The sequence below is a fragment of the Mytilus californianus genome, unplaced genomic scaffold (genome assembly GCF_021869535.1).
Source record: "Mytilus californianus isolate M0D057914Y unplaced genomic scaffold, xbMytCali1.0.p SCAF_4, whole genome shotgun sequence".
Taxonomy (NCBI): Eukaryota; Metazoa; Mollusca; class Bivalvia; order Mytilida; family Mytilidae; genus Mytilus; species Mytilus californianus.
Genome location: NW_026262690.1, coordinates 35,636,327 through 35,663,743, shown reverse-complemented (window position 1 = coordinate 35,663,743; position 27,417 = coordinate 35,636,327). Strand labels below are relative to the sequence as shown.

General features: G+C 32.0%; 1 protein-coding gene across 2 annotated transcripts in view; it reads left to right on the top strand.

Moving 5' to 3' along the window:
• LOC127698222 (tetratricopeptide repeat protein 13-like) overlaps positions 1–27,034 on the top strand; it is a 58,548-nt gene extending 31,514 nt beyond the window's left edge. Inside the window, exons 13-25 of one of the 2 annotated variants that reach the window (XR_007980756.1) lie at positions 3,333–3,492; positions 6,280–6,451; positions 9,596–9,635; positions 10,275–10,413; positions 11,082–11,165; positions 11,526–11,607; positions 14,960–15,075; positions 16,870–17,002; positions 20,719–20,798; positions 23,402–23,480; positions 23,674–23,753; positions 24,534–25,125; positions 25,403–27,034. Coding sequence is in view for 1 of the 2 variants with exons in the window: in XM_052201579.1 (XP_052057539.1) it covers positions 3,333–3,492; positions 6,280–6,451; positions 9,596–9,635; positions 10,275–10,413; positions 11,082–11,165; positions 11,526–11,607; positions 14,960–15,075; positions 16,870–17,002; positions 20,719–20,798; positions 23,402–23,480; positions 23,674–23,753; positions 24,534–24,636 (1,268 nt within the window). In the remaining variant the exon portion in view is untranslated. Of the gene's footprint in view, positions 1–3,332; positions 3,493–6,279; positions 6,452–9,595; positions 9,636–10,274; positions 10,414–11,081; positions 11,166–11,525; positions 11,608–14,959; positions 15,076–16,869; positions 17,003–20,718; positions 20,799–23,401; positions 23,481–23,673; positions 23,754–24,533 lie in introns of both variants that reach the window. The other variant, XM_052201579.1, reaches the window with a different exon arrangement.
• The last annotated feature ends 383 nt before the right edge of the window (positions 27,035–27,417 follow it).

The following is a 27,417-nucleotide window of genomic DNA, read 5'->3' as shown; positions in this document are numbered from 1 at the left end:
GTTATCTTGAAAACTGTAATAGATAGAGAGCAACTTTAGATTGCAAAAATAATCAGCAAGACAAGGTCTACAAATAAGTCTGCATGGTTGAAATTGTCAGTCAACTCGTTAAGTTATTGCCCTTTGATCAAGAATTTTTCCATTTTTTTGCATTTTGGCCTTATATCTTAAAAATTATGATAGATAGAAACTTAAACAAAAATGATCAGCCAGACAAGATCTACAAATAAGACAAATGAAAGAAATTCTTCCGACAACTCCTTATTGGGGTTATTGCCCTGGAATGACGATTTTTACCATTTTTTTTTTGCGTTTTGTCTTATATGATAAATAGACACTTTAAATCACAAAAATGATCAGCAAGGCAAGTTCTACTTACAAGTCAAATTTTCCCAATATAATTAGTAGACTGTCACTCTTTATAGGAGTGATTGCCCATAAATGATGATTTTTTTTACCCTCTTTTGTGTTTTGAGCAAAAACTAAAGAACATAGAGAGAAACTAAACAGACTAATGATCAGCAATACAGTCGATTCCACTTAATTGCATACCGCTTAATAGCATAATTCGGTTAATTGCATACTTTTCTCCTGCACAAAACCATTTCCCATTCATCTAATGTTAAATTGTCCGGTTATATGCATAGCCTTACAAGTGGCCTTTCGGTTAATTGCATAGAAAATATTCGCCAGCTAGATATGCTTAGTTAAAACTGACGAGATTTTTGACCGGAAACGGCAATTTGGTAAGTATATTTTTCTTGAATGCATCATAATTTTCGTTATTATTTCATATTTACTTTTGTGTTATCTAAATAAAGTTTTAAAACAGTTTCTTTCGTGTTTATATGATTATAAAATAAGCCTCGATGTGTACACAGGTAAAGTTTCCCATGTTCTATTTTAAGCCTCGAGGTCATAAAAATGTCAAACAGGTGATTGTTGTAAAAACACGTCCAATCTATCTCAAAAGGTGTTAATTATTGATTGGATTTCAAACATTGTTCATAGATTACATTTGGGGTGAATTTTAAAAACAATAACCCCTGTTAATTATCGATCATTATCCAATGTGTACTCTCGTAATTCGGCTTGGGGTGATCTACACTTATGTTAAATATTACAGGGCATTTATATATGGTTGAAGAATTTTATTCATCAATCTTTTATTTTTAATATTTTTTGAAAAGAAAATCAACTTCTAATTATTATATTTTCTCTCTTTCAACACTCGTGTCCTGCAAATAACCCGTACAGGGCCCCATTACCTGTTAACTGCTTTGCATATACGAAACTAACGAGGTTAAAGAAACAGTGTTACATCACTGTGCAAGCGGTAAATACTGCATATCAAAGGCAGTTTAGTACACATTTATTGTTTAAAATGATTATAAACTGTGTAGTATTGTTAAACAGTTAATTTAATCAAAGCGTAACAATGTACATTGTACATCCGGGTCATAGAAACAAATCTATTTTCAGAACAATTAGTTTTATTTTCATATCTCAGGTAAAGGAAAAGTCGGTACGCAAATAAACTAAAACAAAATGTGTTTATAAACTTTATTGAAAGAATACAAAATAAAATAACATGTATAACACTAGACACATAAATTTTATTAGAATAAATAAGCATTCAATATGTTGTAAGTGGATTATGGACGTTCATCTTTCTTCAGGGATTTCCTTTACTGATCTGGACTATCGATGTTATTTGACTCCGTAATTTGGCATTTCGGATATAAGCATACTCCGCTTAATTGCATAATTTTGTCTGACAAATAGGCTATGCAAATAACCGGAATCGACTGTATAAGATCAACAAAACAGAGCTTTTGTCATGAATTCTATTCTCATCTACAATGTTGAAGAGTATCCTTTGTTGAATATGCACATAGACCAAGGTGAGCGACACAGGCTCTTTAGAGCCTCTAGTTTTTCCATAGTGAGGATGAATATTTACAAGGAATACAATTTATAGGAGTGGCAAGTGTTAGAATTGTTGCCTTTTTATTTTATAAATTTCTGTCTTGTATTTATTCTTTCTATAGTTTAAAATGTGTGTTATACAAGAGATTGCATCTCATTGCTTTCTTAGACATGTTAATAAATATATATCTTATGTGATTTAGAAATATAAAGCTGTTAAAATCAAGTATGTTTTTACAGAGCAACAGGATATTGTCATTTTATACACAGTGATGTATATATATTATTTGACTGTTATACACACTGATGTATGTATATTATTTGACTGTCTTCATAAATATTTATCACTTTTTTCATGGATGTAAATGTATATTATGAAAAGTAAATGGATATTTAAGTATTAAAAGACCTTAACACACTCATCAATGGGATATCTAGTTTAAAAGATTTGTCTGATGACCCAGTCTGCCAACAAACATGACTGACATGGCTAAAAATAGAACATAGGGGTAAAATGCAATTTTGTCTATTATCTTGAAAACCACTGCAGATAAAGAAAATCTGACCAAGCAAAAATGTTCAGAAATATGAGATCTACCTATTATCTGTTGGCATCAAAACTGTCAGACGACTTCTTCCAGGAGTTATTGCCCTTAAACGACATATTTTACCATTTTTTTTCATTGTTGCGTGTTATCTTAAAAATCATAATAGGTAAACAAAAACTTGAAACAGCAAAAAAGATCAGCAAGACAAGATCTTCAAATAAGTTTGAGTGCTGAAATCTTTATTTGACTTGTAATTGAAGTTATTGCCCATTTTTTGCCTATTATCTTGAAAACAACAATAGATAAATAGAAACTTGAAAAAGGAAAAATAATCAGCAGGATAAGATCTACAAATATATCAACATGACTGAAATTGTCAGTTAACTTTTAATACAGTTATTCCCCTTTAATGATGATTTTTACAAAGAATGACCATTGTTAAAGACGCAGGTGAGTGACACAGGATCTTTAGAGCCTCTAGTTTAAGCATACTGCACAGCTGACTGTAAAATAGGGGAGTGATACAGGTAAATGAGTGACCATTCTTAAATATTAAGAAATTTAAAGCCATAAAATCATAACAATAGTCATTTTCTTTTTTTCTTCTTCAGTAATAGAAAATTAAAAATTAGTCTTTATTGGCTTTTAAATCAGATATCTCTGAGTAGTAAAACTGATTAGGGCATCACGTTTCCTGAACATCACCAGAAGATTACACCAAGCTAAATACAAATTTATTTAACATTGAATTTCTTACATTAAATTGCACTGATTCCAAATTATCCAACATATGTTAAAGGCTAATCTGGTTATAAAAAATGTGCTAGAGCTACAACAATCTATTTAATTTTGCAGAATATGGACGATATTTGCATGCACATTTAGAATATTCTTTAACAGAACTGAAATTGGATGAAGATTTAAACCATGAGTTTAAAGATCGTTGGGCCAAGATATCTCCATTTACATTTAAAACACAATATAAGGAACAACCAGGTCTTCAACCAGAAATACCGTAAGTAAACCAAAAGGTTGTGTGTAGAAGAAAAATTTTGTACAGATTGTTTGCGTAAAGGAATTTTCAATACATTTATTGATTAAGTGCAAGATGATTAAAAAAAGAATGGGAAAGAAAAACATTAACAACATGACATTTAGCAACACAAGGCAATCATTAGTTACCATGTGAAGGTAATCTTAATGGTTCTTAATGATAAGAATGGGCATCAACTCACAAAAGGCTTTATAAAATTATGGCCACAGATACTATATAAAGCAGGTCAACTATATTTGGTGTATGGGAAATGATTGTAATGTGAACATTATAAAAATAAGGAGATGAGGTATGATTGCAAATGAGACAACTATCAACCAACTAAGTTCAAATGAAGTGGATGTAAGCAATTACAGGCAACCGTGCAGCCTTCAACAATGAGAAAAACCCATACCATATAGTCTGATATAAAAGGCCCCGACATAAAAAATATGAAACAATTCAATTGAGAAAACTAACGGCCAAATTCATAACAAAACAATTTCCGAAAAAAAAATTATGACTGACATCAATCAACGACAACCACTGAACTAGAGGCTCCTGACTTGGGACAGGCACATAAAGAATGTAGCGGGGTTAAACATGTTTGTGAGCGTTTAACCCTCCCCTAACCTGGGACAGTGGTGCAACAGCACAACATAAGAACAAACTATAAAAATCAGTTGAAAAAGGCTTAACTCATCAGATCAATACAAAGCAGAACACTCAAACAAAAACACAGACCAGACGTGGCAGGGTATTTATACATCCCTCATTCTTAACAACAAAAAGGACACTTAGTACTGATCTGAGAGTACTCGCAGTTACTGACAGCTAGCCAATAACAACTAATAAAAAAAATCATGTATCTAAGACTGAAATATCAATCAGTTCACATCCAACATCCAATGGATTTAGTGTAAAGACGTCAGAGAAATACATGACCTTGTGCAATGCCAAAATAAAGGTATCGACAGATTGTAGTACTGTTAAAGTGCATATGTGTATAACAAAACTATTTAGTATGATTTTAATTTACTGATAACAAAATCAATATTTATACCAATAAAAACATGTCTGTCTTGCAGGGTTTTTATTTTTAGTAAAACCTTTATCGAACTGACTTTCAATGTAAAACCAGTTATAATCAGTAAAGTAGGTGAAACATTTCACCATGTGCACCCTTGTTTTAGATAACCAATGAAGGAAAAAATTTGAATATAACTTGAGTTTTCAACATTATTATCAAGGTTGATTAAATAGGGTACAATATTGAAATAGGAAATCTTGATAATTGGTGAACTCATTGACCTGAACTTCGTATAAATCATATATTGTTTGTCAGGTCCATTGAACTTATGGATATAATAATAAGGAGATGTGATATGAAGGGCAACAATTGGAACAATTACAGCTTTAAAGGCCTGATTTGTACTACCACAATGAACAAAAGCAACTAGGGCAGACAGCAACCAACAACAACCACTGAATTACAAGCTCCTGACTCTGGACAGGCACATAAAGAGTGTGGCAGGGTTCAACATGTTAGCCCTCAATCCACTTCCTAACCTAGGACAATGGTGTAAATCACAATGAAAGAACAAGCTTTAAATACCATTTGGAAAGGGCTTACCGATCAGATTGATACCAAGCACAAAAACAAATAACAAAAAACAAAAGACACAAATAACAAATCTTAGAGTACTCACAGTTACTAAAAGCTAAATCCAAACCCAGTACTCACAGTTACTGAAAGCTAGTTCATACCCAGTACTCATAGTTACTAAAAGCTAGTTCAAACCCAGTACTCAGTTACTGAAAGCTAGTTCAAACCCAGTACTCACAGTTACAGAAATCTAGTTCAAAACCCTGTACTCAAAGTTACTGAGAGCTAGTTCAAACCCAGTACTCACAGTTACTGAAAGCTAGTTCAAAACACAGTACTCACAGTTACAGAAAGCTAGTTCAAACCCAGTACTCGCAGTTACTGAAAGCTAGTTCAAAACACAGTACTCACAGTTACTTAAAGCTAGCTCAAAATCCAAATTCAGCTTATTCATAAATAATGTTCTCCAAAGTTAAAGCAGGTTTGACTGTATTTGAGATGCACTTTGATTGATGCTCATATAAATTTCTTTGGACAAGTAAAAAAGGAACAACCTCCAATATTTCCTCGTGGCATAATATTATTTTCAATTGACATCTTTTCAAAACAGGCTTAAGGTGTAATACCACCAATGATTTTCCCCTTTAGTCTTTCTTAGATTTGCACTTTTCAAAAAATTGTGCAGAATTTATCTTTGTTTCAAATAAAGAAATACTTGGCATGAGTAAAGTTTTATCCTGTCCAGTACTATAGAAAAAAATTCACATATTTCATTGCATATAAGAAAATAACCATCACTGGAAGTTAAACAATCAAATTTTCCCATTTTTTTAACCTGTGTACAAGCTTTTGTAACCATGTAACCTCAAGTTTCCAAAATATTCTATAGAAACCCCAAATAAAGAAATAATGGTGCTTTGAAATACCCAAGATATATGTTTATGACTCAGAAATGTTTTACTGCAATGAAATGTAGGATCAATTACCTACAACTGTCAAATTCAAGGGAATATTTTTTTTCGACCTATTTTCGTATGCAACCGGATATTACTTACTATGATTTGGTGGTATTACACCTTTAACTAATTAAGGTAACCAATACTGTCTTGTTAAATGCAATTTCTTGAACTCAAAATATAAACGACATATTCTTGTATTTTCAGAGATGTTAATTTATTACAATTTGAAGAATTAGATAGAAATAAAGAAATATTGATATGTAAGGCTGATGCTGTTGGTAAAATGATGCAGGTCAATACTGATGGTTATACACCTAATAAAAGATATAATTTAGCCATGGGATTAGCTTCAATACACATAGCCCAGTTATTAGAGGTAAGTCAATACTGATGGTTACACACCTAATAAAAGATATAATTTAGCCATGGGATTAGCTTCAATACACATAGCCCAGTTATTAGAGGTAAGTCAATACTGATGGTTATACACCTAATAAAAGAAATAATTTAGCCATGGGATTAGCTTCAATACACATAGCCCAGTTATTAGAGGTAAGTCAATACTGATGGTTATACACCTAATAAAAGATATAATTTAGCCATGGGATTAGCTTCAATACACATTGCCCAGTTATTAGAGGTTAGTCAATACTGATGGTTATACACCTAATAAAAGATATAATTTAGCCATGGGATTAGCTTCAATACACATAGCCCAGTTATTAGAGGTAAGTCAATACTGATGGTTATACACCTAATAAAAGATATAATTTAGCCATGGGATTAGCTTCAATACACATTGCCCAGTTATTAGAGGTTAGTCAATACTGATGGTTATACACCTAATAAAAGATATAATTTAGCCATGGGATTAGCTTCAATACACATAGCCCAGTTATTAGAGGTAAGTCAATACTGATGGTTATACACCGAATAAAAGATATAATTTAGCCATGGGATTAGCTTCAATACACATAGCCCAGTTATTAGAGGTTAGTCAATACTGATGGTTATACACCGAATAAAAGATATAATTTAGCCATGGGATTAGCTTCAATACACATTGCCCAGTTATTAGAGGTTAGTCAATACTGATGGTTATACACCTAATAAAAGATATAATTTAGCCATGGGATTAGCTTCAATACACATTGCCCAGTTATTAGAGGTTAGTCAATACTGATGGTTATACACCTAATAAAAGATATAATTTAGCCGTGGGATTAGCTTCAATACACATAGCCCAGTTATTAGAGGTAAGTCAATACTGATGGTTATACACCTAATAAAAGATATAATTTAGCCATGGGATAAGCTTCAATACACATTGCCCAGTTATTAGAGGTTAGTCAATACTGATGGTTATACACCTAATAAAAGATATAATTTAGCCATGGGATTAGCTTCAATACACATAGCCCAGTTATTAGAGGTAAGTCAATACTGATGGTTATACACCTAATAAAAGATATAATTTAGCCATGGGATTAGCTTCAATACACATTGCCCAGTTATTAGAGGTTAGTCAATACTGATGGTTATACACCTAATAAAAGATATAATTTAGCCATGGGATTAGCTTCAATACACATAGCCCAGCTATTAGAAGTAAGTCAATTCTGATGGTTATACACCTAATAAAAAATATAATTTAGCCATGGGATTATCTTCAATACACATAGCCCAGTTATTAGAGGTTAGTCAATACTGATGGTTATACACCCAATAAAAGATATAATTTAGCCATGGGATTATCTTCAATACACATTGCCCAGTTATTAGAGGTTAGTCAATACTGATGGTTATACACCTAATAAAAGATATGATTTAGCCATGGGATTATCTTCAAAACACCTAGCACAGTTATTAGAGGTAGGTGAATAATTGTCTCTGTTACCTACAGTTTGTCAGTTAAACCATTTACTACAATCTGTAGAACATTTGATGTGTATCTTCTCCCTTACAAATGGAGCATAGCTGTTAAAACAAAGTTGAAGATTAATAATTCAAACATTCTTCGGTCATTCACTGTTTCTGTATAACATACATATACTTAGTTCATGCCAGAATTTTAGCTGTTTAAGGTAAAACCAAGTTGAAGCTTAATACATTCACTGATACTGCTTCGATGCTTCAAAACTTTGATATGAGACAGGATGTAATTTAATGTCAAGTGATCAATAATGAGGATTCATCAACTTATAGATATTGAAAATTATGAATTTTGATTAAATATATCTTGAAATGTTATAAGATTCTAGGATTTAGTTTAGGTTTAAGTGTTTTGGGAGAAAGTTAAGTGATTTAAAATTTTTTAGAATTCTGTATAGTAAGATTTAAAATAAAATTAGCATTCATCTAATGTGTATTTTTATGTCCATACATGTGAACCTCTCGACGGGAGTACAATAATCCCGTTTTCAGGGGTCTCCTCTCGACCTCCCGTTAAAGAGAAAAAAATCCTGTGTATGAAATATTTCTTGAATGAAAAATTTCAGCCCAACATATCATCTGGTGTAACTGACATTACCTGAAGTTATATTTTACCTGTAAATCAGTTAACATGCATAATTATATGGTTTCACTTGTCAGCTTGGGTGTCAAACATACTGGTAAACAATCATTTTTACCTCAGGCTAACTGCCGTTGTGTAATAAAAACTTTGTGTATTTAAAAATGAATTTTGGGTTACTTCCCTTGATTTATCCTATTTTAAGTTACTTTCCTTAAAATAATGTAAATTTTTAAAAGAATATAAACAAAATATAAATTGAACAAATAATCATAAAAGGATGGTAATTAAATGATTTTAAATGTCTTAGGACAAATAAAAAAGTAATAATTTGAAAATTATTTGAGGGTTCTATACTTCTTTTCAAGCCTTAAATTGAAATTTATATAGTTACTATGATCCTTGTGTTCAGTTTGAATGAGTTTCTTAACATGCAAAAAAGATGTAATTGCAGATAGTTAAATAAATGTTCTGATTGCAATGATTGTTCTTAGGAATAATCACGGAAAAGATGTGAAATAAAAAATTTAAAGAACATACTAAAAAAAAAAGAATGTTGTATTGAACATGTTGAATAAAAATAGAGAAACTTTATAAGTACAAGAGTACTATAAAGATAATACATTCGGACGGAAAGTTGAAGAAAACACACTTTAAAAGACAACTTCTACAGCACACGGTTACATTTACGACAAAATTTATGTCGATTAAAAACCTCCTGATCTGAGTCCTAATCTCCTGACCAAATTTCCCAATCTCCTGATCTGAGTTTCACAGTCCATCACATGTATGTATGTCTGATGAGTTGAACATGGTTGATTCAATATTAGCTTATGTATTTTTAAGTCCCTCCAATGAAAAATTAACAAATATTTGAGCTCATGTCCTCAGGTGATTAGAACTTTGATATTTTAGATTATGTCCCTTTTACTTGTAGAAGTTTGATTGTTAATGTAATATATTTTTTCAGTGATACGTTAATCTAAGTAAATGGGTTTTTTTTTTCAGGCAAAATGGAAAGGATTACGACAAAATAAGCAACAAATGGGTAAGTTTTAAGGAGAAAAATCGTAATTATATTAATTTTATTTTTACATTTTCAATAAATAAGACATTTATAATTTCTGTGTTAGATGAAAATTGATTCTCTGCTAAATCATGTTTCATGTATCAGTTTCATAATATAATTATTGCAAGTTGTAACCATGTCAGAGGGTCTGGATGGGGTTTACAGAAATAAAGAATAATGGGCAAAAAAACTCAGAGCAAAGGCCAAAAAATATAAAAAATAGAGAAAAATAGGTAAAAAGTATAAAGAATAGAGAATAATGGGCAAAAAAAAACAAGAAAGAATAGAGAAAAATGACTTGGAAAGTTAAATAATACAGAAATGAAGAACCCCTATCCAGACCATCATGTCATGATTCCATGTAAAAAATGTTGATTAGCTCAGCCACCTTCAAAAATGGAAGAAAAAGAAAATTTTACCCCAAAAATCATATGAGGACCACATTAGTTAAATGGTACATTTGAGATATGCTTTTTTAATTTTGGTTGATGACTAAACTACCTTCAAACATGGCTGTCACCTTTAAAATCTTGAAAAAAAATATGTAAATAACTATTTGCTACCAAACGTATACAAAGGAATACACTAGCTGTTGATATAAAATTGTTACCCTTTCAGAGAGAGCCTTATGGCGTGATGTATTTAACATAGCAGTACAATACAGGAGACTGGTAGATCCAGAACAACCTGTTTTATGGTTAGATTTAATGACTCCTCCTGATACTGAAAATTACAGAACAGAATTTAGTTTTATCAGGTAATTTTAGCTCATCAGGCCAATAGAACCGTGTCAGTTTATTCTATCGTTCAGTTTCATATGTCTGTTGTCTTATGAAAGTATAGATGGGGTTCACAGAATAGAGAATAATGGACAAAAAGTTCAAAATAAAGGCCAAAAAATATATAGAATAGAGGAAGATAGGCCAAAAAAATAAAATAGAGAATAATGTGGTGCTGAAAAATAAAGAATAGAGAAAAATGGCCTATGAAATTAAAGAATACAGAAATGAAGGACCCCCCTATTCAGACCCTCTCTTATGAATATATATACTATGAAATTACTTGATGATTTAAACCAAGCATGGTCAAGATGATCCTTTATAAAAAATATTTTTTAATTTCACTGTTTTAAACCAAGCATGGTGTAGATGGTCCTTTATAAAAAAATCTTGTTATTTCAGTTTTAAACCAAGCATAGTCCAAATGATCCCTTGTAAAAAAAATCATGTGATGTTATTATCAGATTAAACCAAGGATGGTCCAAAGTTTCATTTGTAAAAAAAAATTGTGATTTAATAAACATTTAAAACAACTGTTTTTACATTATAACATAAGAGACAAGCTTAGATATTTCTGGTCTGTTTGTTTTTATTTAACAAAATAACTCATTGCCAGATTTTTTTTTATATTTATTTTATATTTCAGGGGATCTGTACATAATATAAAACTGATGCAGTATTTTGATTTGGTGTTCAAACTGGCTAAGACAATGCTGGAACATTACTCAGGGTTAGTATTCAGAAAAATCTATCTTTTATCTGATTATAACAAAATGTGTGTTTACACAAGTAAAAAATTACAAGTTCAAGCCATCACAGCATTTTTTAATAGTGTTGGGTAGGTGACCTTCATATTTTTTGCTGCCAGATATTTAAGTATTGTTTGTTTAGTTTTAATGTTTTTCATTTCATAGATTAACTGATGGTAGTACATTTCTGATTTGTCAGCTTAACATATTTATGTCAAAATTTCATGATAAGTTTGGCAGTTAGTATTGTTTAAACATTTTATCAATTCACAAATATCTTATGCATATGGAATAGCTGTACAAATGTGAAATAAAACAAATAATTTTTTTTCAATCAACAGGAATGGAGCTGTGTTTTATCCTGGATTACAAGATGACATAGAAAAAGCTAAAACAGTTGATGATCTTTTAACTGTAGCAAGGGTAAGTGATAAAATGGTAAGAAATCATTGCATTGAATTCATACAAAACATATTCAAATTACTCTACTGAAGGTTGCATTCAATTGTTTCTTTCTCTCTTTCATGTTTACTTAACTATTCTACTCAAAATGATAAAATGATTTTGATTTCATAAATGTAATGATTTAAAAGATAAACATTGGTATAAAAATTATGCTTTTCTTCAAATTTTGCATTGTAGAACAAGATTGAAGAACTATAGATATTCAGGGGGAGGGGGATTCCATTTGGGTCAGTGATCTGTAGAATTTTAAGAAAATCTAATCCCAACCTGCATTTTACAGTTCATTAACTGATTTAGTGAGTATTGCAGCTTTCAACAAAATTTAGGTCTCTGACTTGCATTTTATTCTTCATTGAAAGTTCAGATCTCGGATACAAAGTGCCCTATAGTAATATAACATAGTGTAAGCAGAGTATAGCAGACTCTAACAGAAAATGGTCACTGTAATATATACTTTATGCTTCATGGACTTCTATTAAGTGTCGTATTATAGTTTAGATCTCCGATTCTTACCGACTCACAAACATGCAACTTGTGTAAGGAAGCATTTTTAGGAATATAGCAGATTCCAACAAAAAGAAGTTCATGTTTACTATTCTTGTATGCTTCTTTGACTTGGAGTGAATTAAATCTAAGTTTTAAAAGATTTCATTTATATAGTGGCCCTACAAGCATTTAACTTAGTGCAAGGATGCATGACATATATAGTAAAGTACTCTCTTCCTAAATGTAGGCCAATGTGACATGAGTTTAGATCATGCATATTAAGTGTCATCCAATTATACATCTTGGTTGTAGGATATATCTTAAGAAGTATAATTACCTCCCACAAATAGTAGATGACACCAAGATTTGTTTAATGCTTCAATTTCATTGATTAGATTTTTTATTATACGACCGTAAACAAAATTTTGCGTCGTATAATGCTACGATGTCTTCGTCGTCGTCTGAAGACACATTTGGTTCTGGACAATAACTTTAGTTTAAGTGAATGGATCTCTATGAATTTCTACCAGAAGATTCAATACCACAAAAGGAAGGTTGGGATTGATTTTGGGGGTGATGGTACCAACAGTTTAGGAATTAGGGGCCAAAACAAACATTTTTCTAGTTTCCAGACAATAACTTGTGTTTAAGTGTATGGATCTCTCTAAAATTGTAACACAAGGTTCCATATCACAAAGGGAAGGCTGGGATTGAGCTTGGGGTTAATTGCCCCAAATGTTCAGGAATTAGGAGCAAAAAAAGGGGCCAAAAACAAGCATTTTTCTAGTTTCCAGACAATAACTTGTGTTTAAGTGTATGGATCTCTCTAAAATTGTACTTCAAGGTTCCATACCATAAAGGGAAGGCTGAGATTGAGTTAGACGGGGGTAATTACTATAAAAAAAGGGGGGGGGGGGGGGTCAAAAAGTTGGGGGAATTTTTTTTTCCTATCTTTTGGGGGGTTCATTTTTTTCTTCAAAATTTTTGAAATCTACAATAGCACAGTATTGGGCAAAAGCAAGAAATATTCAATTGCATAGTATTGCGCAATAGCACAGTATTGCACAATAGCACAGTATTGCACAATAACAAGAAATCTTCAATTGCACAGTATTGCGCAATATCACAGTATTGCGCAATAGCAAGAAATCTTCAATTGCACAGTAATGCACAATAGCACAGTAATGCACAATAGCACAGTATTGCGCAATAGCCAGAAATCTTCAACTGCACAGTATTGCGCAATAGCAAGAAATCTTCAATTGCACAGTATTGCTCAATAGCAAAAAATCTTCAATTGCACAGTATTGGGCAACAACACAGTATTGCACAATAGCAAGAAATCTTCAATTGCACAGTATTGCACAATAGCAAGAATCTTCAATTGCAAAGTATTGCGCAATAGCAAGAAATCTTCAATTGAAAACAAATACAAATGTTTTAACCAATTTCAATGGGATGAATTAGGTCTTTAATTTTTGGGGTTCTAACCTTGTATAATTTTTTTGGATATTGGTGCCCATTTTTAAATTGGTGTACATCGAGGTCAAAAGGGTTCAAAATTAAACTTTGTTTGATTTCATCAAAAACTGAATTATTGCGGCTGTATGATTTGCTGAATCTTATTGTGTATTTAGATTTTTATTTTGGGCCCTGTTTTCAAATTAGTTCATATTAAGGTTTGAAGGGTCCTAGATTAAACTTTGTTTGATTTCAACTAAAATTAAATTATTGGTGTTTTTTTATATGCTGAATCTAATCATGTTGTTAGATTTTGGATATCAGACCATTCTAGGTAAATTAAATGGCCCATTTCATATTTTTAAGATCTTTGACCACATTTATTTTGTGTCAGAAACCTATATTATGTCAAAAATTTTATCACAATCCAAATTCAGACAGTATCAAGCTTGAATATTGTGTCCAAACTTGCCCCAACTGTTCAGGATTTGACCTCTGCAGTCGTATCAGGCTGCGCTCAGCGAAGCATTTTATTCAACTTCAGATCTCAGAAACTAAGTGAAACACATACATATAATTATGTTTGATGCTGCTTTTTTTGAGGTTACAGGAGCCTATCAAAATAAGTAGGTCAGTACGACGTTTTTCTTCTTTTAGATGTATATATGTATTTTGTCAGAGTTTAGATATCAGATACTAAGTGATTACTTTCATAAAACCAGTTAGTTAGTAATGAATAAAAAGGTAAATGGGAATCATGAAATATTGGACAGTACAACAGATCACAATAACCTCCAACACCCAACTATAAGCCTATAACTCTTCTGATTAAAAATACATAAAAATGTTAACAGAAATTGCAAAAAATATTAGACAGTACAACAGATCACAAAACTCCAAACTGCTTGGATTATCCTATAACTCTTGTCCAAATGAGTAAATGTTATTACTTGTCATTACTATTCCCTACAAACAAAAGCTGAGGACAGTTAAAGGATAGAATTTATATCTTATACTGTGGATTCATGATTATTTGTTGGATACCAATTTTCGTGGATTAAGATGGTACATATGAAATACAAATTTAAATGCTCAATAAATACAAATTTTTTATAGGCTTGTATGCGTGAAATCAAATATCCACATTTTCCTTAATCCACGAAAATTAGTATCCACGAAAATAAATAAATCCACAGTAGATCAACTAAATTGAGTAGACAGACATTGTTTTTGTGAAAGACTATTATCCTCTCCTTGATGCATACTGACACCAGTTTATATAATTGTAAGTCACTATCTGAGATCAGAGTATCTTCATGAATTTGTTTAACATTTTTTCTAAAGAGATTGTACATTTTTACAGAAGCGTCAAATAAATCAGCATGGCTTTATGGTGTCTACACAAGTACCCAGTAGCAGAAAAGATGGCAATAACAATAATAGATTAGATGGTGCAATGTTAATACTGACAGATAGCTGGTAGGTCATTATTTAAGAAATGATTCATGAAAGCCATAGATTTGTTGGAAATTTACACATGGCCTGGGCCGTGATATTCAAATTTTATCCTGAGCGTTAGCGAGGGATAAAATTAACGAATATCCCGGCCCAGGCCATGTGTAAATTTACAAAAAAATCTATGGCTTCCTTGAATTACTTCGATTCTAATAGGACAAATACGGTCATTAAAAAACTGAAGCGAGGGTGGGTATGCCGTGTGTGTGGCTGTTCTTTTTTGCTCCCTGTTAGATAAAGCTAAAACATTCTAAGGAATCTGTAGCTTGCATGAATTATTTCGTAAACAACCGCTAGAAAAAATGTGCTTAATTCTTTTAATTCTCAAACCCAACATTTGCCATTTTTAATTTACATGTTTTTCTCGTAAGCTACCGTCAAATCCAAAGTTGACATTTTGTAACTAAGGAGCCGCCATGTTGACTTGCTGAAATCAATAAATATGTGAATAATGCAATAAAATAGAAAATAAAACAACACCTACCTCAAAAATCCATTTTAATGTAATATTATATGAATTTCGATAGTTCACATAACGGAAAAACCTTCAGTTTTAGCGTTTTCATTTGTATGACGTCATGTTTTGAAATGACTTAAATGCGCCAAAAGCATTAATGGACTTTCGCGGAATTTTATTTTATTTTGATTTTGTAGATTTCTCCGAGCTCTTGTGCATTAATTTTTTTTGTTATGCATCTGAATAAGAATAAAAGTTTTGTAGTCTTTTTTCAATTGCAAAACAATAAAATCGGCATAGCGTTTGCAAATAGGTTCAAATACATGTGGATTTACGAGGGAGGTATATTGTAGCATCCATTATTATGTATATCTCTGAGTCTGCGCTAAGTATAGATATATCGAGAATTTTATCACGGTGTTGTTTACAAAGCGAAAGAAGCATGTCATATTAGAATAAATATTTTACAATTTAACTTTTTATGCTCTGAAATTTTTTGGGATAATCACCACTTTGCTTGTTTGTCCATCCTAAAGATGTTAACTGAAGTTTCCTTTGGAAAAGAATATTATGACTTTGTGTAAGATGTCAACCTTTTTACATTGTACTACCAGGTGGGAAATGCAGGTCAAGTGCAATTTTGCAATTACTATTCCAGAGTTAATGAATACCATCCACTTGTCAACATTTTGGTTACAGGACAATCTTTTGAAAGCCCCAAACAATATTTCTACTAAATTTGGTTTGATAATTCCCAATCGTGTGACAAAGACCTTAAGTCAGTGGTCAAGGTCACAGTAGTAATTGATAGACTGAAATTGAGACAAAATGTTTATGTCAAGGTGACATCTTGAACAATACCATTGTGTCCAGCACCAAACTCTCTTTCTAAATAACCTAATGCAGCGACATGACCATATTCATTTTTTTTATTAGTAGGTCCAAGGTTAAGGTCACTGTCTAAGAATGAACTAGAATTTTGCGAAATGTTTCTTTTTTGGCAGAAATCAGATCTATACAAAACTTTCATGGACAGTGCTAATTAAGGTAAAAAATGAAGACGGCAATTGAATTTAAGGTCGATTATTCAAAGATTAAGGTCATGACACAGCAGCTGTAAATATATTTGCATATGTTTAAAATATGGGTTTTCAGGATATTAGGGAAATTTCTATCATTCATTTTTTGGGGTTTTTTTTAGTGTTGCTCTGGTTGTTCCCTATTATCATGTGAACATTTCTTGGTTGTTTCTATATGCAAGTTTGCAGGGACCAGTTATGGTTTGATTTTTGCTTTTGTAGGAGTACTAAAATGATGTTTGCTATCCATGTTGTACATTCCAAGAGTCGGACATCAGCATACCATGCAGAACTAGATGCAGTATTTAATCAGTTACAAGAAGAAATAAAAAGGACAGGAATAACTAAATTGACTGTAGGTTCATTATTTATGTCCTACCTGTGAAAGTAAAGACCATATAGTTTTTATACGACCGCAAAAAAATTTTGCGGTCGGCGTGGTCATCATCGTCGTCTGAAGACACATTGATTTTCGCACTCTAATTTTATTTAAGTGAATGGATCTCTATGAAATTTTACCATAAGGTTCAATACCACAAAAGGAAGGTTGGGATTGATTTTGGGGGTTATGGTATCAACAGTTAAGGAATAGGGGCCAAAAATAAGCATTTTTGTAACTTCCAGACATAACTTGTGTGTTAGTGTATGGATCTCTCTGACATTGTACCACAAGGTTCCATATCACAAAGGGAATGCTGGGATTGATTTTGGGGGTAATTGCCTCAAATTTTAGGAATTAGGGGCCAAAAAAGGGGCAAAAAACAAGCATTTTTCTAGTTTCATGATAATAACTTGTGTGTAAGTGTGTGGATCTTTCTGAGATTGTACTACAAGGTTCCATATCACTAAGGGAAAGCTGGAATTGAGTTTGGGGGTAATTGCCCAAAACATTAGGAATAAGGGGCCAAAAATCAGCATTTTTCTAGTTTCCAGACAATAACTTGTGTTTAAGTGTATGGATCTCTCTGAAATTGTACTGCAAGGTACCATACTACAAAGGGAAGGCTGGGATTGATTTTGGGGGTAATTGCCTCAAAATTTTAGGAATTAAGGGCCAAAAAGGGGGAAAAAACAAGCATTTTTCTAGTTTCAGGACAATAACTTGTGTGTAAGTGTATGGATCTTTATGAAATTGTAACACAAGGTTCCATATCACAAAGGGAAAGCTGGGTTTGAGTTTGGGGGTAATTGCCCTAAACGTTTAGGAATTTGGGGCCAAAAAGGGGCCTAAAAACAAGCATTTTTCTAGTTTCCAGACGACAACTTGTGTTCAAGTGAATGGATCTCTCTGAAATTGTACTGCAAGGTACCATACCACAAAGGGAAGGCTGGGATTGAGTTTGGGGTGATGAATCATAAGGGGGTTCAAAAAATTTGGGGGAGAGATTTTTTTTTCCTTTTTTTCCTTTTTTTTTCTTTAAAATTTTTCCATTTTAAATTGGTTATTTCTGATTTATATATAAAATCAAATAATAATGATATGATTTAAATAGGTAAATTAAAAAATTTTAAGTTCTTAGACCACATTCATTCTGTGTCAGAAACCTATGCTGTGTCAAATATTTAATCACAATCCAAATTCAGTGCTGTATCAAGCTTGAATGTTGTGTCCATACTTGCCCCAACTGTTCATGGTTCAACCTCTGCGGTCGTATCAAGCTGCGCCCAGCGGAGCATTTTATTGCATATTGTTATGTTTGTTTATCTGTATGTACATTTTTACGGCTCCTTGCAAATATTACGATTAGACGGTGGTTTGATATTATATCAGCTTGAAAATAATCAGTAGAAACTTCATGAAATGATTCTTTTAAAGTGTATGTCAAATGGCTTAAATGACAAAAAATTTCATGGTTGAATGAGAACTTCATTTTTAGCTCACCTGGCCCAAAGGGCCAAGTGAGCTTTTCTCATCACTTGGCGTCCGTCGTCCGGCATTGGCGTTAACTTTTTACATTTTGAACTTCTTCTAGAGAACCACTGAATGGAATGAAACCAAACTTGGCATGAATGTTCCTTATGAGGTGCTGACCGAGTGTTGTTACTTTGAAGCCGATCCATAATCCAAGATGGCCGCCAGCGGGGGACTTAGTTTAACATAGGACCCTATGGGAAATACATACAAATGTCTTCTTTTAGAGAACCACTGAATGGAATGAAACCAAACATGGTATGAATGTTCCTTATGAGGTGCTGACCGAGTGTTGTTACTTTAAAGCCGATCCATAATCCAAGATGGCCGCCAACAGGGGACTTAGTTTAACATGGGACCCTATGGGAAATACATACAAATGTCTTCTTTTAGAGAACCACTGAATGGAATGAAACCAAACATGGCATGAATGTTTCTTATGAGGTGCTGACCAAGTGTTGTTACTATGAAGCTGATCCATAATCCAAGATGGCCGCCAGCAGGGGACTTAGTTTAACATTGTACCCTACGGGAAATACATACAAATGTCTTATTTTAGAGAACCACTGAATGGAATGAAACCAAACATGGCATGAATGTTTCTTATGAGATGCTGACCAAGTGTTGTTACTTTGAAGCCAATCCATAATCCAAGATGGCCGCCTGCAGGGGACTTAGTTTAACATGGGACCCTATGATAAATACATACAAATGTCTTCTTTTAGAGAACCACTGAATGGAATGAAACCAAACATGGCAAGAATGTTCCTTATGAGGTGCTGACCAAGTGTTGTTACTTTGAAGCTGATCCATTATCCAAGATGGCAGCCATCAGGGGACTTAGTTTAACATAGGACCCTAAGGGAAATACATACAAATGTCTTCTTTTAGAGAACCACTGAATGCAATGAAACCAAACATGGCATGAATGTTCCTTATGAGGTGCTGATCAAGTGTTGTTTCTGTGAAGCCGATCCATAATCTAAGATGGCTGCCAGCGGAGGACTTAGTTTAACATAGGACCCTATGAGAAATACGTACAAATGTTTTCTTTTAGAGAACCATTGAATGGAATGAAACCAAACATGGCATGCATGTTCCTTTTGAGGTGCTGACCAAGTGTTGTTACTTTGAAGCTGATCCTTCATCCATGATGGCTGCCAGATGGGGACAATGTTTAACAAAGGACCCTATGGACAATACATACAAATGTCTTCTTTTAGAGAACCACATACTGAATGGATTGAAACCAAACATGGCATGAATGTTTCTTATGAGGTGCTGACTAAGTTTTGTTACTTTGAAGCTGATCCTTCATCCATGATGGCCGCCAATGGGGGGACTTCCTTTAACATAAGACCCTATGGGTAATACATACAAATGCTTCTTCTAGAGGTGCACTGAATGGAATGTTACCAAAACATGGCATAAATGTTTCTTATGAGGTTCTGATTAAGTGTTGCTACTTTGTTGCCGATTTACTGTTCAAGATGGCCACCAGGATTTTTTATTAAATTACAGGACCAATATTAAACCAAATTTGGCCTCACTCATTATTAGGGTATCTGTTATGATTTTAATCTATTTTTTCATGATTTCCAAAACCAAAGTAGAATCGGGTGAGCGACACAGGCTCTTGAGAGCCTCTAGTTAGGGTTAAGATAGGTTGATTTGAAACAAATGTGATATCAACATAAATCTTCTTCAGTGAATGCAACAATATGTAAAAAAGCTGGTTTGACCTCATTTGAATGGTCGAGTGATCATCATTTGTGTGGAAGTAAATATTGGACTTAACATCCAGGTATTCAAATGAAGCTTCATCAAAGAAAAAATGTGGAAAATTTAAGAAAAAGGGTTATCTTTCATTTTAAGGTGGTCATATGTTTATACATAAAATTATATTACAACTAGTTCCATCTGATTAAATGTCATGAGGAATATAAATGATACTTGGTATAATTGTTTCCCACCATGAGTGTTTGTGTTGTGAATTAGGTTTGGATGTTATTCCACAAGCATAGTTTCAAACATACAAAGTTGTTTATCAGTACATCAAATATATAACTTAACTTCAAATCTCTATTAACTTTAAATTTGAATAGGTTAAATGTTGATTATTGTGTATAATAAAGTTTTAGAATGATTGTTTATTGTAGGATGTGGATTCTGTGGTGAACATCATCCTAACATTAGTGTATTATTTCTACAATTTAATGCCTTTAACAAGAGGCTCCTCGTAAGTTTACTTAAAACAGCCTATAAGTACATGTAAAGTTAGAGATATTAATGTTGTCTCAAGATGAGATTTTTTTTGGAAAAAACTTTTGTTTGATTCTTTCCTCCTAAAGCATCACCACACAGGATGTAGCCAGGTTAACTACTTTATATACTTTACCAAGAATTCTCATGTCTGTGTACATATGCACAGATAAATTGTTAAAAATTTGTGTTATGTCTTTCAAGTGTATAAGTCTTTAAATGTCAATTTGCTTGGCTATTTTGGTTATTTTTCTAAGGTAATTTCTGATAGAATAACAATATGATTGGCAACTGCCATGCTCAAAAACAATTAGAGATTAAGGGTCAAATAAATTATGTGTTTTGCAAGCTTTGTAACTAACATATTGTTGTATCTTGGGCCCTGCTCAAAGTGATAAAAAAAGGTAATTACAAATATACTAAATTCGAAGGCAAATTCAAAAAGGGGAAGTCCATAAAAAGCTGACAAAACCAAAAACTCTACTATATCAACCAAGGGAACAATATTATAAAATTGAATAAAGCATAAAGTTATTTGGGATGTTGCTGCAGTTAAAATCAGTCAAACCAATTTCATCATTTCTCCTAGTTGCAAACAATATCGTGAATATGATGACAATCAACACTGAGACGTTATTTTCAAACTTGGTTACATAACATACTAATGTTCCTCTCTAACATGAAAATTAATCAATACTGTAATTGTTATGAATATGCACCACTTCATGATATTCTAAATATAGCCAAAAAGAACTGGGAATATAATAATAGTTTATAGTAGTTCAGTGTACATGTATTTAATTTTTATGATTTTAAGACTATTTCTCATGGCTAAAGGTTTGCAGCTATGGACATTGTAATATAGTGTTATCAAGTGGCTGTTTCTGTATTGGCTCTGTTATAGATTCCAGGTTAGCTGTATTGGACCTGAGACTTGGAAGAGAATCTATAACAGGGCCAATACAGAAACAGCCAGTTTATAACACTTTTATTAAATGATTTTAATTCTTCGATTAAACTAAGAAATTTACCGTGAAGAAGATAGAGGAATTCATATTTGAACTTGTCTTTTCGCAGTCTCGGTGCACTTTTGTCGACATTAATGTAATTTCTGATTTCTCGTCCAAGTACTTAATCTATGCTATTACAATTCATTTTATCTAGCAAATATAAAGTAGCTGGGAAGAATAAATCGGACATTTTAACCATTCTTACTCTTGAAAAGTCTGCGTTCTGATGATTGATCAACGGAAATACACAGTGATAATAATCAAAAGTTTTACTCGAAAAGGTTGTGAAATATTTTCGTTTCAAGACGTTACAAAACACGGAACATCATTTAAATTTTTTTTTATGTTATTTAAAGTTACAAAATATGTTTCAAATGTATTTTATGCATTGTTAAGTAAAAAAAAAGTAAGAAAATTGAAACCAGAAGTGAATATCCTGTATTAGCCCATGGGCCAATACGGCTTTTTCTGTATTGGACTGGTCCGAAAAGCAATATTAACTCATGATTTATATCGACAGGGCAACATCATCAGTATTGCACATGTTGATTTATCCCTATTAGGGCTGATTTGCTGATTTGATCATTTAATAAAGATTTAAATAGATCTGTTACCGTGAATCCACAGGACCAATTGAAATTATACATGGCTGAAAATATCATCAGGATATCAAATATAAAGTTTATGTTTTTTGTCCCTGACAGCCTGTCACCATGGCTAAAACTCAAATAATTGTCTTTAACTTGAATATATTCTTAATAGAGAAAATCTGATTTGGCAAAAATACTCAAAGTCTCAAAATCTAAATACTGTTCTTATCTTCCAAAATTATTAGATGACTCCCTATAGAATATATTTTCCTTAAACGACTATTTGACCAATTTTAAAGTTGTTGCCTTGAAAACAACAATGGATAGAAACTTAACAAACAAAAAATAATCAGCAATGTGAGAACTAAAACAAGAATATGTGACCGTGGGATACCATGCCTTGCTCAAACTGTTTGTCCATTTTTAGTGAACCCTGAAATCAGGGCCTAAATTGTAATTTGGCATATAATTTAAAAGTACACCTCTAAATAAACATATGAACTAAGTTTTTAGTTGACGTGACCAAAAACTTTAACCATGAAGTTGAAGTCACATCAACTTTGAAACTTATACACATGTTCATTATGATGTGAACTTTTAATGTTAGTGGGGCATGGTGTCCTATTGTTATTGGTATATTTTAATGTTAGCGGGGCATGGTGTCCTATTGTTATTGGTATACTTTAATGTTAGCGGGGCATGGTGTCCTATTGTTATTGGTATATTTTAATGTTAGCGGGGCATGGTGTCCTATTGTTATTGGTATATTTTAATGTTAGTGGGGCATGGTGTCCTATTGTTATTGGTATATTTTAATGTTAGTGGGGCATGGTGTCCTATTGTTATTGGTATATTGGTTATTATGATTCCCACTTCCAGTCACTATTAAGTATTACATTAAATGTAATCACAAGTTTTAAAAGAAAATTGAATCAGGGGTTTTAGGATTTTCATACATTGAAAACTCTATTATTTTACAGTGTGGTAGCTTACTCAGTGGCCTTAGGATTGTTAATGTCTGTTGGTAGACAGGTGACAGGAAAAGTTCCCAATGGAAAGGTAATTGCTGTGTTTATCTATTTGTTACTCTATAGTTTGATTGTGTATTTGTTGATTTTTGTACATCAGAAACTTGCTTCAGTATTAAACTATTAAATGCATAAAGCTTTTGAATTGTGAAAAAAGTATCTGTTTGAAATTGTGATTACTATCATCAACTAGAAGTTATTTTGGGAGTATTTTTTTCTTTCAGTTATTAGAGATGGAGGCCATGTTATCTGGTGCTCCAGATGCCTTCATTCTTGTAACTAAACAGTGGATGCAAAATAAAAAGTAGGTATCTTATTTCTTTAGTTTGAGTACAGGCAGTTATCATACAATTTTTCTCCAATCACTGGTGGCCTGTTCTTGTTTTCATTGTTTGCATGAACTCCAAATAGGTATTTTACACTCATATTAAGTATAAACTTAACTATTTGTTGCAATGTTTCCTTGTTATGTTAAAGACTTTGTACATAGTCATTATTTATAGAAATCTGTTCAGTTTATTATCTTGTGGGCTTTCCAATTATTTACGGTAGAGTTCAACAAGCTTTCAATAGTTTATTTTATTTTGCGCTGAGTTTAAAAATCCAGAATAATTTGTCAGTCAATTCTTGTGCTTACAAAACCACTCAGGGAGACCAGACATGCACAGTTGATGATCACCTTCAAAAATATTGTCTGTTTCAAGTCCCAAGATTTTGATAAGCTAGCAGAAGTTGATAATCACCATGAAAAAAATACAACTTTCTAGGATTTATATTTTATAGAAAAATGGTTACTACAGGTTTTTTATAGACATTATTGACTAAATGTACCAAAATATATGTGACTTCTTGTGTATATTCTATTATTCATATTTCTGATCACATAAAATGCCTTGAAATGTCTTTCTCTACTTAATACCAATTCATTAGCCTTGTCAGTTTATCAATGTTCAGAAATTTGATGTGGATGAAAGACATTTTTTAGACTCAGCAATTTAAAGCATTACATATTGTATGTTGCTTGAATTTTGCATATTCTCTTTCTGAATTCTCCTTAAATGTTGAGATTAACTTCTATTTTTAGATTAGCTGTACCAGTTTCACAGTTACCATCTGTTACAGAAGTTTTTCCTACAGTCCGAAGTATCATCGAAGTTTTGAATGTCAATACAGAATTATGTTCTTAACCAATTGTCTTGTATTTTTTATAATTTTATACATACAAATTTTTGAAGGAGGTGTTTATAAACCAGATTTTTACATTTTAAAGAATTATTCATAAAATATGCATATGAAACTATGAAAACTTAATCTTTTAGTGGAAAAGACCAAAAAATGAATATTAACTAGGATATTTCTTTGTGCTGTTTACTTTACAGTTTTTGTGGTGTTTTCTTTACAGTTGTTAAATATGACACAATGATCACATGGTTTTGTATATGCCTGTAATGTTGGTTACTGAATGTTTAGCAAAATACACTCAATCAGACATTATGCCTGTGTTGATAATAACTTGTTGTGACTGGTTTATGTCGACCTTCATGTCATCCTATACATTTTACACTTTTTAAATACAAGTTTTATTTAAAACACTATTAAGCCTAACTGATAAACAATCTAATTCAATTTTTTTCGGAAAGCAAGTTGGGAGTAAACTTTGTAGAGATGGTAAGACAGTGTCAACTTTTTCTACAAAACTTGGTTATTTTATATGTCAGAGGAGCAAGACAATTCACACTTCACATTAATTGAATGATTGGTGTTTAACACCACTTTTAGCACTATTGTGCTATTTCGTGGCTGTCACTCTTTATTGGTGGAGGGAGCCGGCCTTCGGTAGGAAAACAGACAATCCTAATCAATTAAGATTGGAGTGGAGCAAACATACCATGTGCGAGATTGGAACTCACAACCTCAGTGTTGACAGGCTAGTGATACACACTTTACAAAAAGATGCCTTATTGTCTTATGTTTTCATTTGACATTTATCAGTTTTCCTTAACATTTGTCTTTGGTGTTATATCTGTGAATTTTGTCTTTGTTTGAGCTAATGAGCAACTTGAATGAAGAAACTTTTCTTGTAATGATATAAAATCCATTTGCCCAGAAAATCGTACAGTAGCCCTTAAAATGTTTTTAGAATTTATGTAGAGACTGAAAGGCAGAGAAAAATATTGAAAAAAACGAAGTAAAATGAATGATGGAGTACAAAACAAGTAAATAATTTTAGAGGCTGTTTTTACAAAAAATCTTACTATAAAAATTGATCGTAAGTTATACTGAAATTTTCATGAGTATTTTTTCTCTTTAAGAAGTCACTTTCATCCTATGATTCTGAAGTGTGAGCTCTAAATGCCTCCATATTTCTTTTAAATGAATCGCTTGAACCTAAAATCATTGCCTCATATTATTCAGATATAATCAATTATGCAGGTGAAATATTTGTATGTCCTAATTTGTAATCACACAGTAAAGGTACAAAGCATAAAAAATGAATTTTCAGACCTGTTATACACTAAGTCTAAGCAGAAAATTGCAGTTACATTTGTATCATTGTACTTTGTATAGAACTAATGGTTTACTGCAAATAAGACGAAATTTGTTTTTGGACTCCTCTGTACGAACTTTATCTTTGCTTGTCTTTAAACAGTTTATGTTGTACAAAATTTCAGAAGATGAACAGGATTTCATTTTTTTGTTCTTTTTAAAAATGTACAGTTTATAAAGTTTGTTTATATGGGTATGAAATAGAACCCTCATACAAGTATAATTTTATTTGTTACAATAGCTTGAAAGTATGTTAAATTGATTTGATATGGATGATTATTTTGTAGATTTATTACTGAAGTTTTTGTTGAGATATAAGTATCAGATATATTCTGCTTAATATTTTTACCTTTCTATATAATATTTTATCTTCATTTTTTTTTTACAATTCCTTAAAAACGTTTTAAATCATTTCAAACTACAAAAAAGAAGTATTTAAGCAAATCTTTGTTAAGGATTTTTTAAAATTCATATCATTTAATTAAATGTATGAAAGTGTTAAAAATTTATTTTAAAAACATTGGAAAAAGAGCATGTATTAAAATAAATTCCATGTAGGGGCCATGTGTTTGAATTGGACAGCCTGTATTAAATACTGTTTGCATGTCAGTAGTATGATATTACCCTAAGGACTTTTCTTCTGTATGGATACCGGTGGTTTGATTTGAAGGTGTTTGCTTTTTTAGCTTTTTAATATATTCATCAATTGTGAGTGCTATTTTTTCCTTTTTCTCAAGATTTGACAACTCAAAACCCTTAACGTTCAGGATTTGTTGAATTTTCAGTTATAGCAATATTTGTTAATTTCAGAAGTGCTGACGTGCCAAATCTATTGTAATAGTTGATACATGTAACAGTTTTATTATTATTATTTTATATCAGTAAATATTATGTTGCTTATGAGTTAAAAATTTCTAGATAAATATTTGTTTTGTGTAGTTTTTTTCTTGTTTTTTTTTTTAAAGTATTTTGCACAGAACAAATAAAATTGACAGTTACTGTCTGTGATAAAAGTCAATAAAAGAAAACTACCTCTTATTTTGTTTATTTGCTTTTTTAGCTCACCTGAAGTTAGCTCTTCTCACCACTTGGCATCCATTGTCTTCAATACTTTTTACAAAAAATATTCTCCTCTGAAACTAATGGGTCAAATTTAACCAAATTGGCCACAATCATCATAGGGGTATCTAGTTTAAAAACTGATGACCATGTCTGCCAAGCAACATGGCTGACATGGCTAAAAATAGGACATAGGGGTAAAATGCAAGTTTTGTCTATTATCTAGAAAAAAATTTGACAGGGGCAGAAATGTTCAAAATGTTGAGATATACCTATTGTCCATTTTCGTCAAAACTGTCAGACGATTTCTTATAGGAGTTATTGGCTTAATAACGAATTTTACCAATTTTTAAAAATTTTTG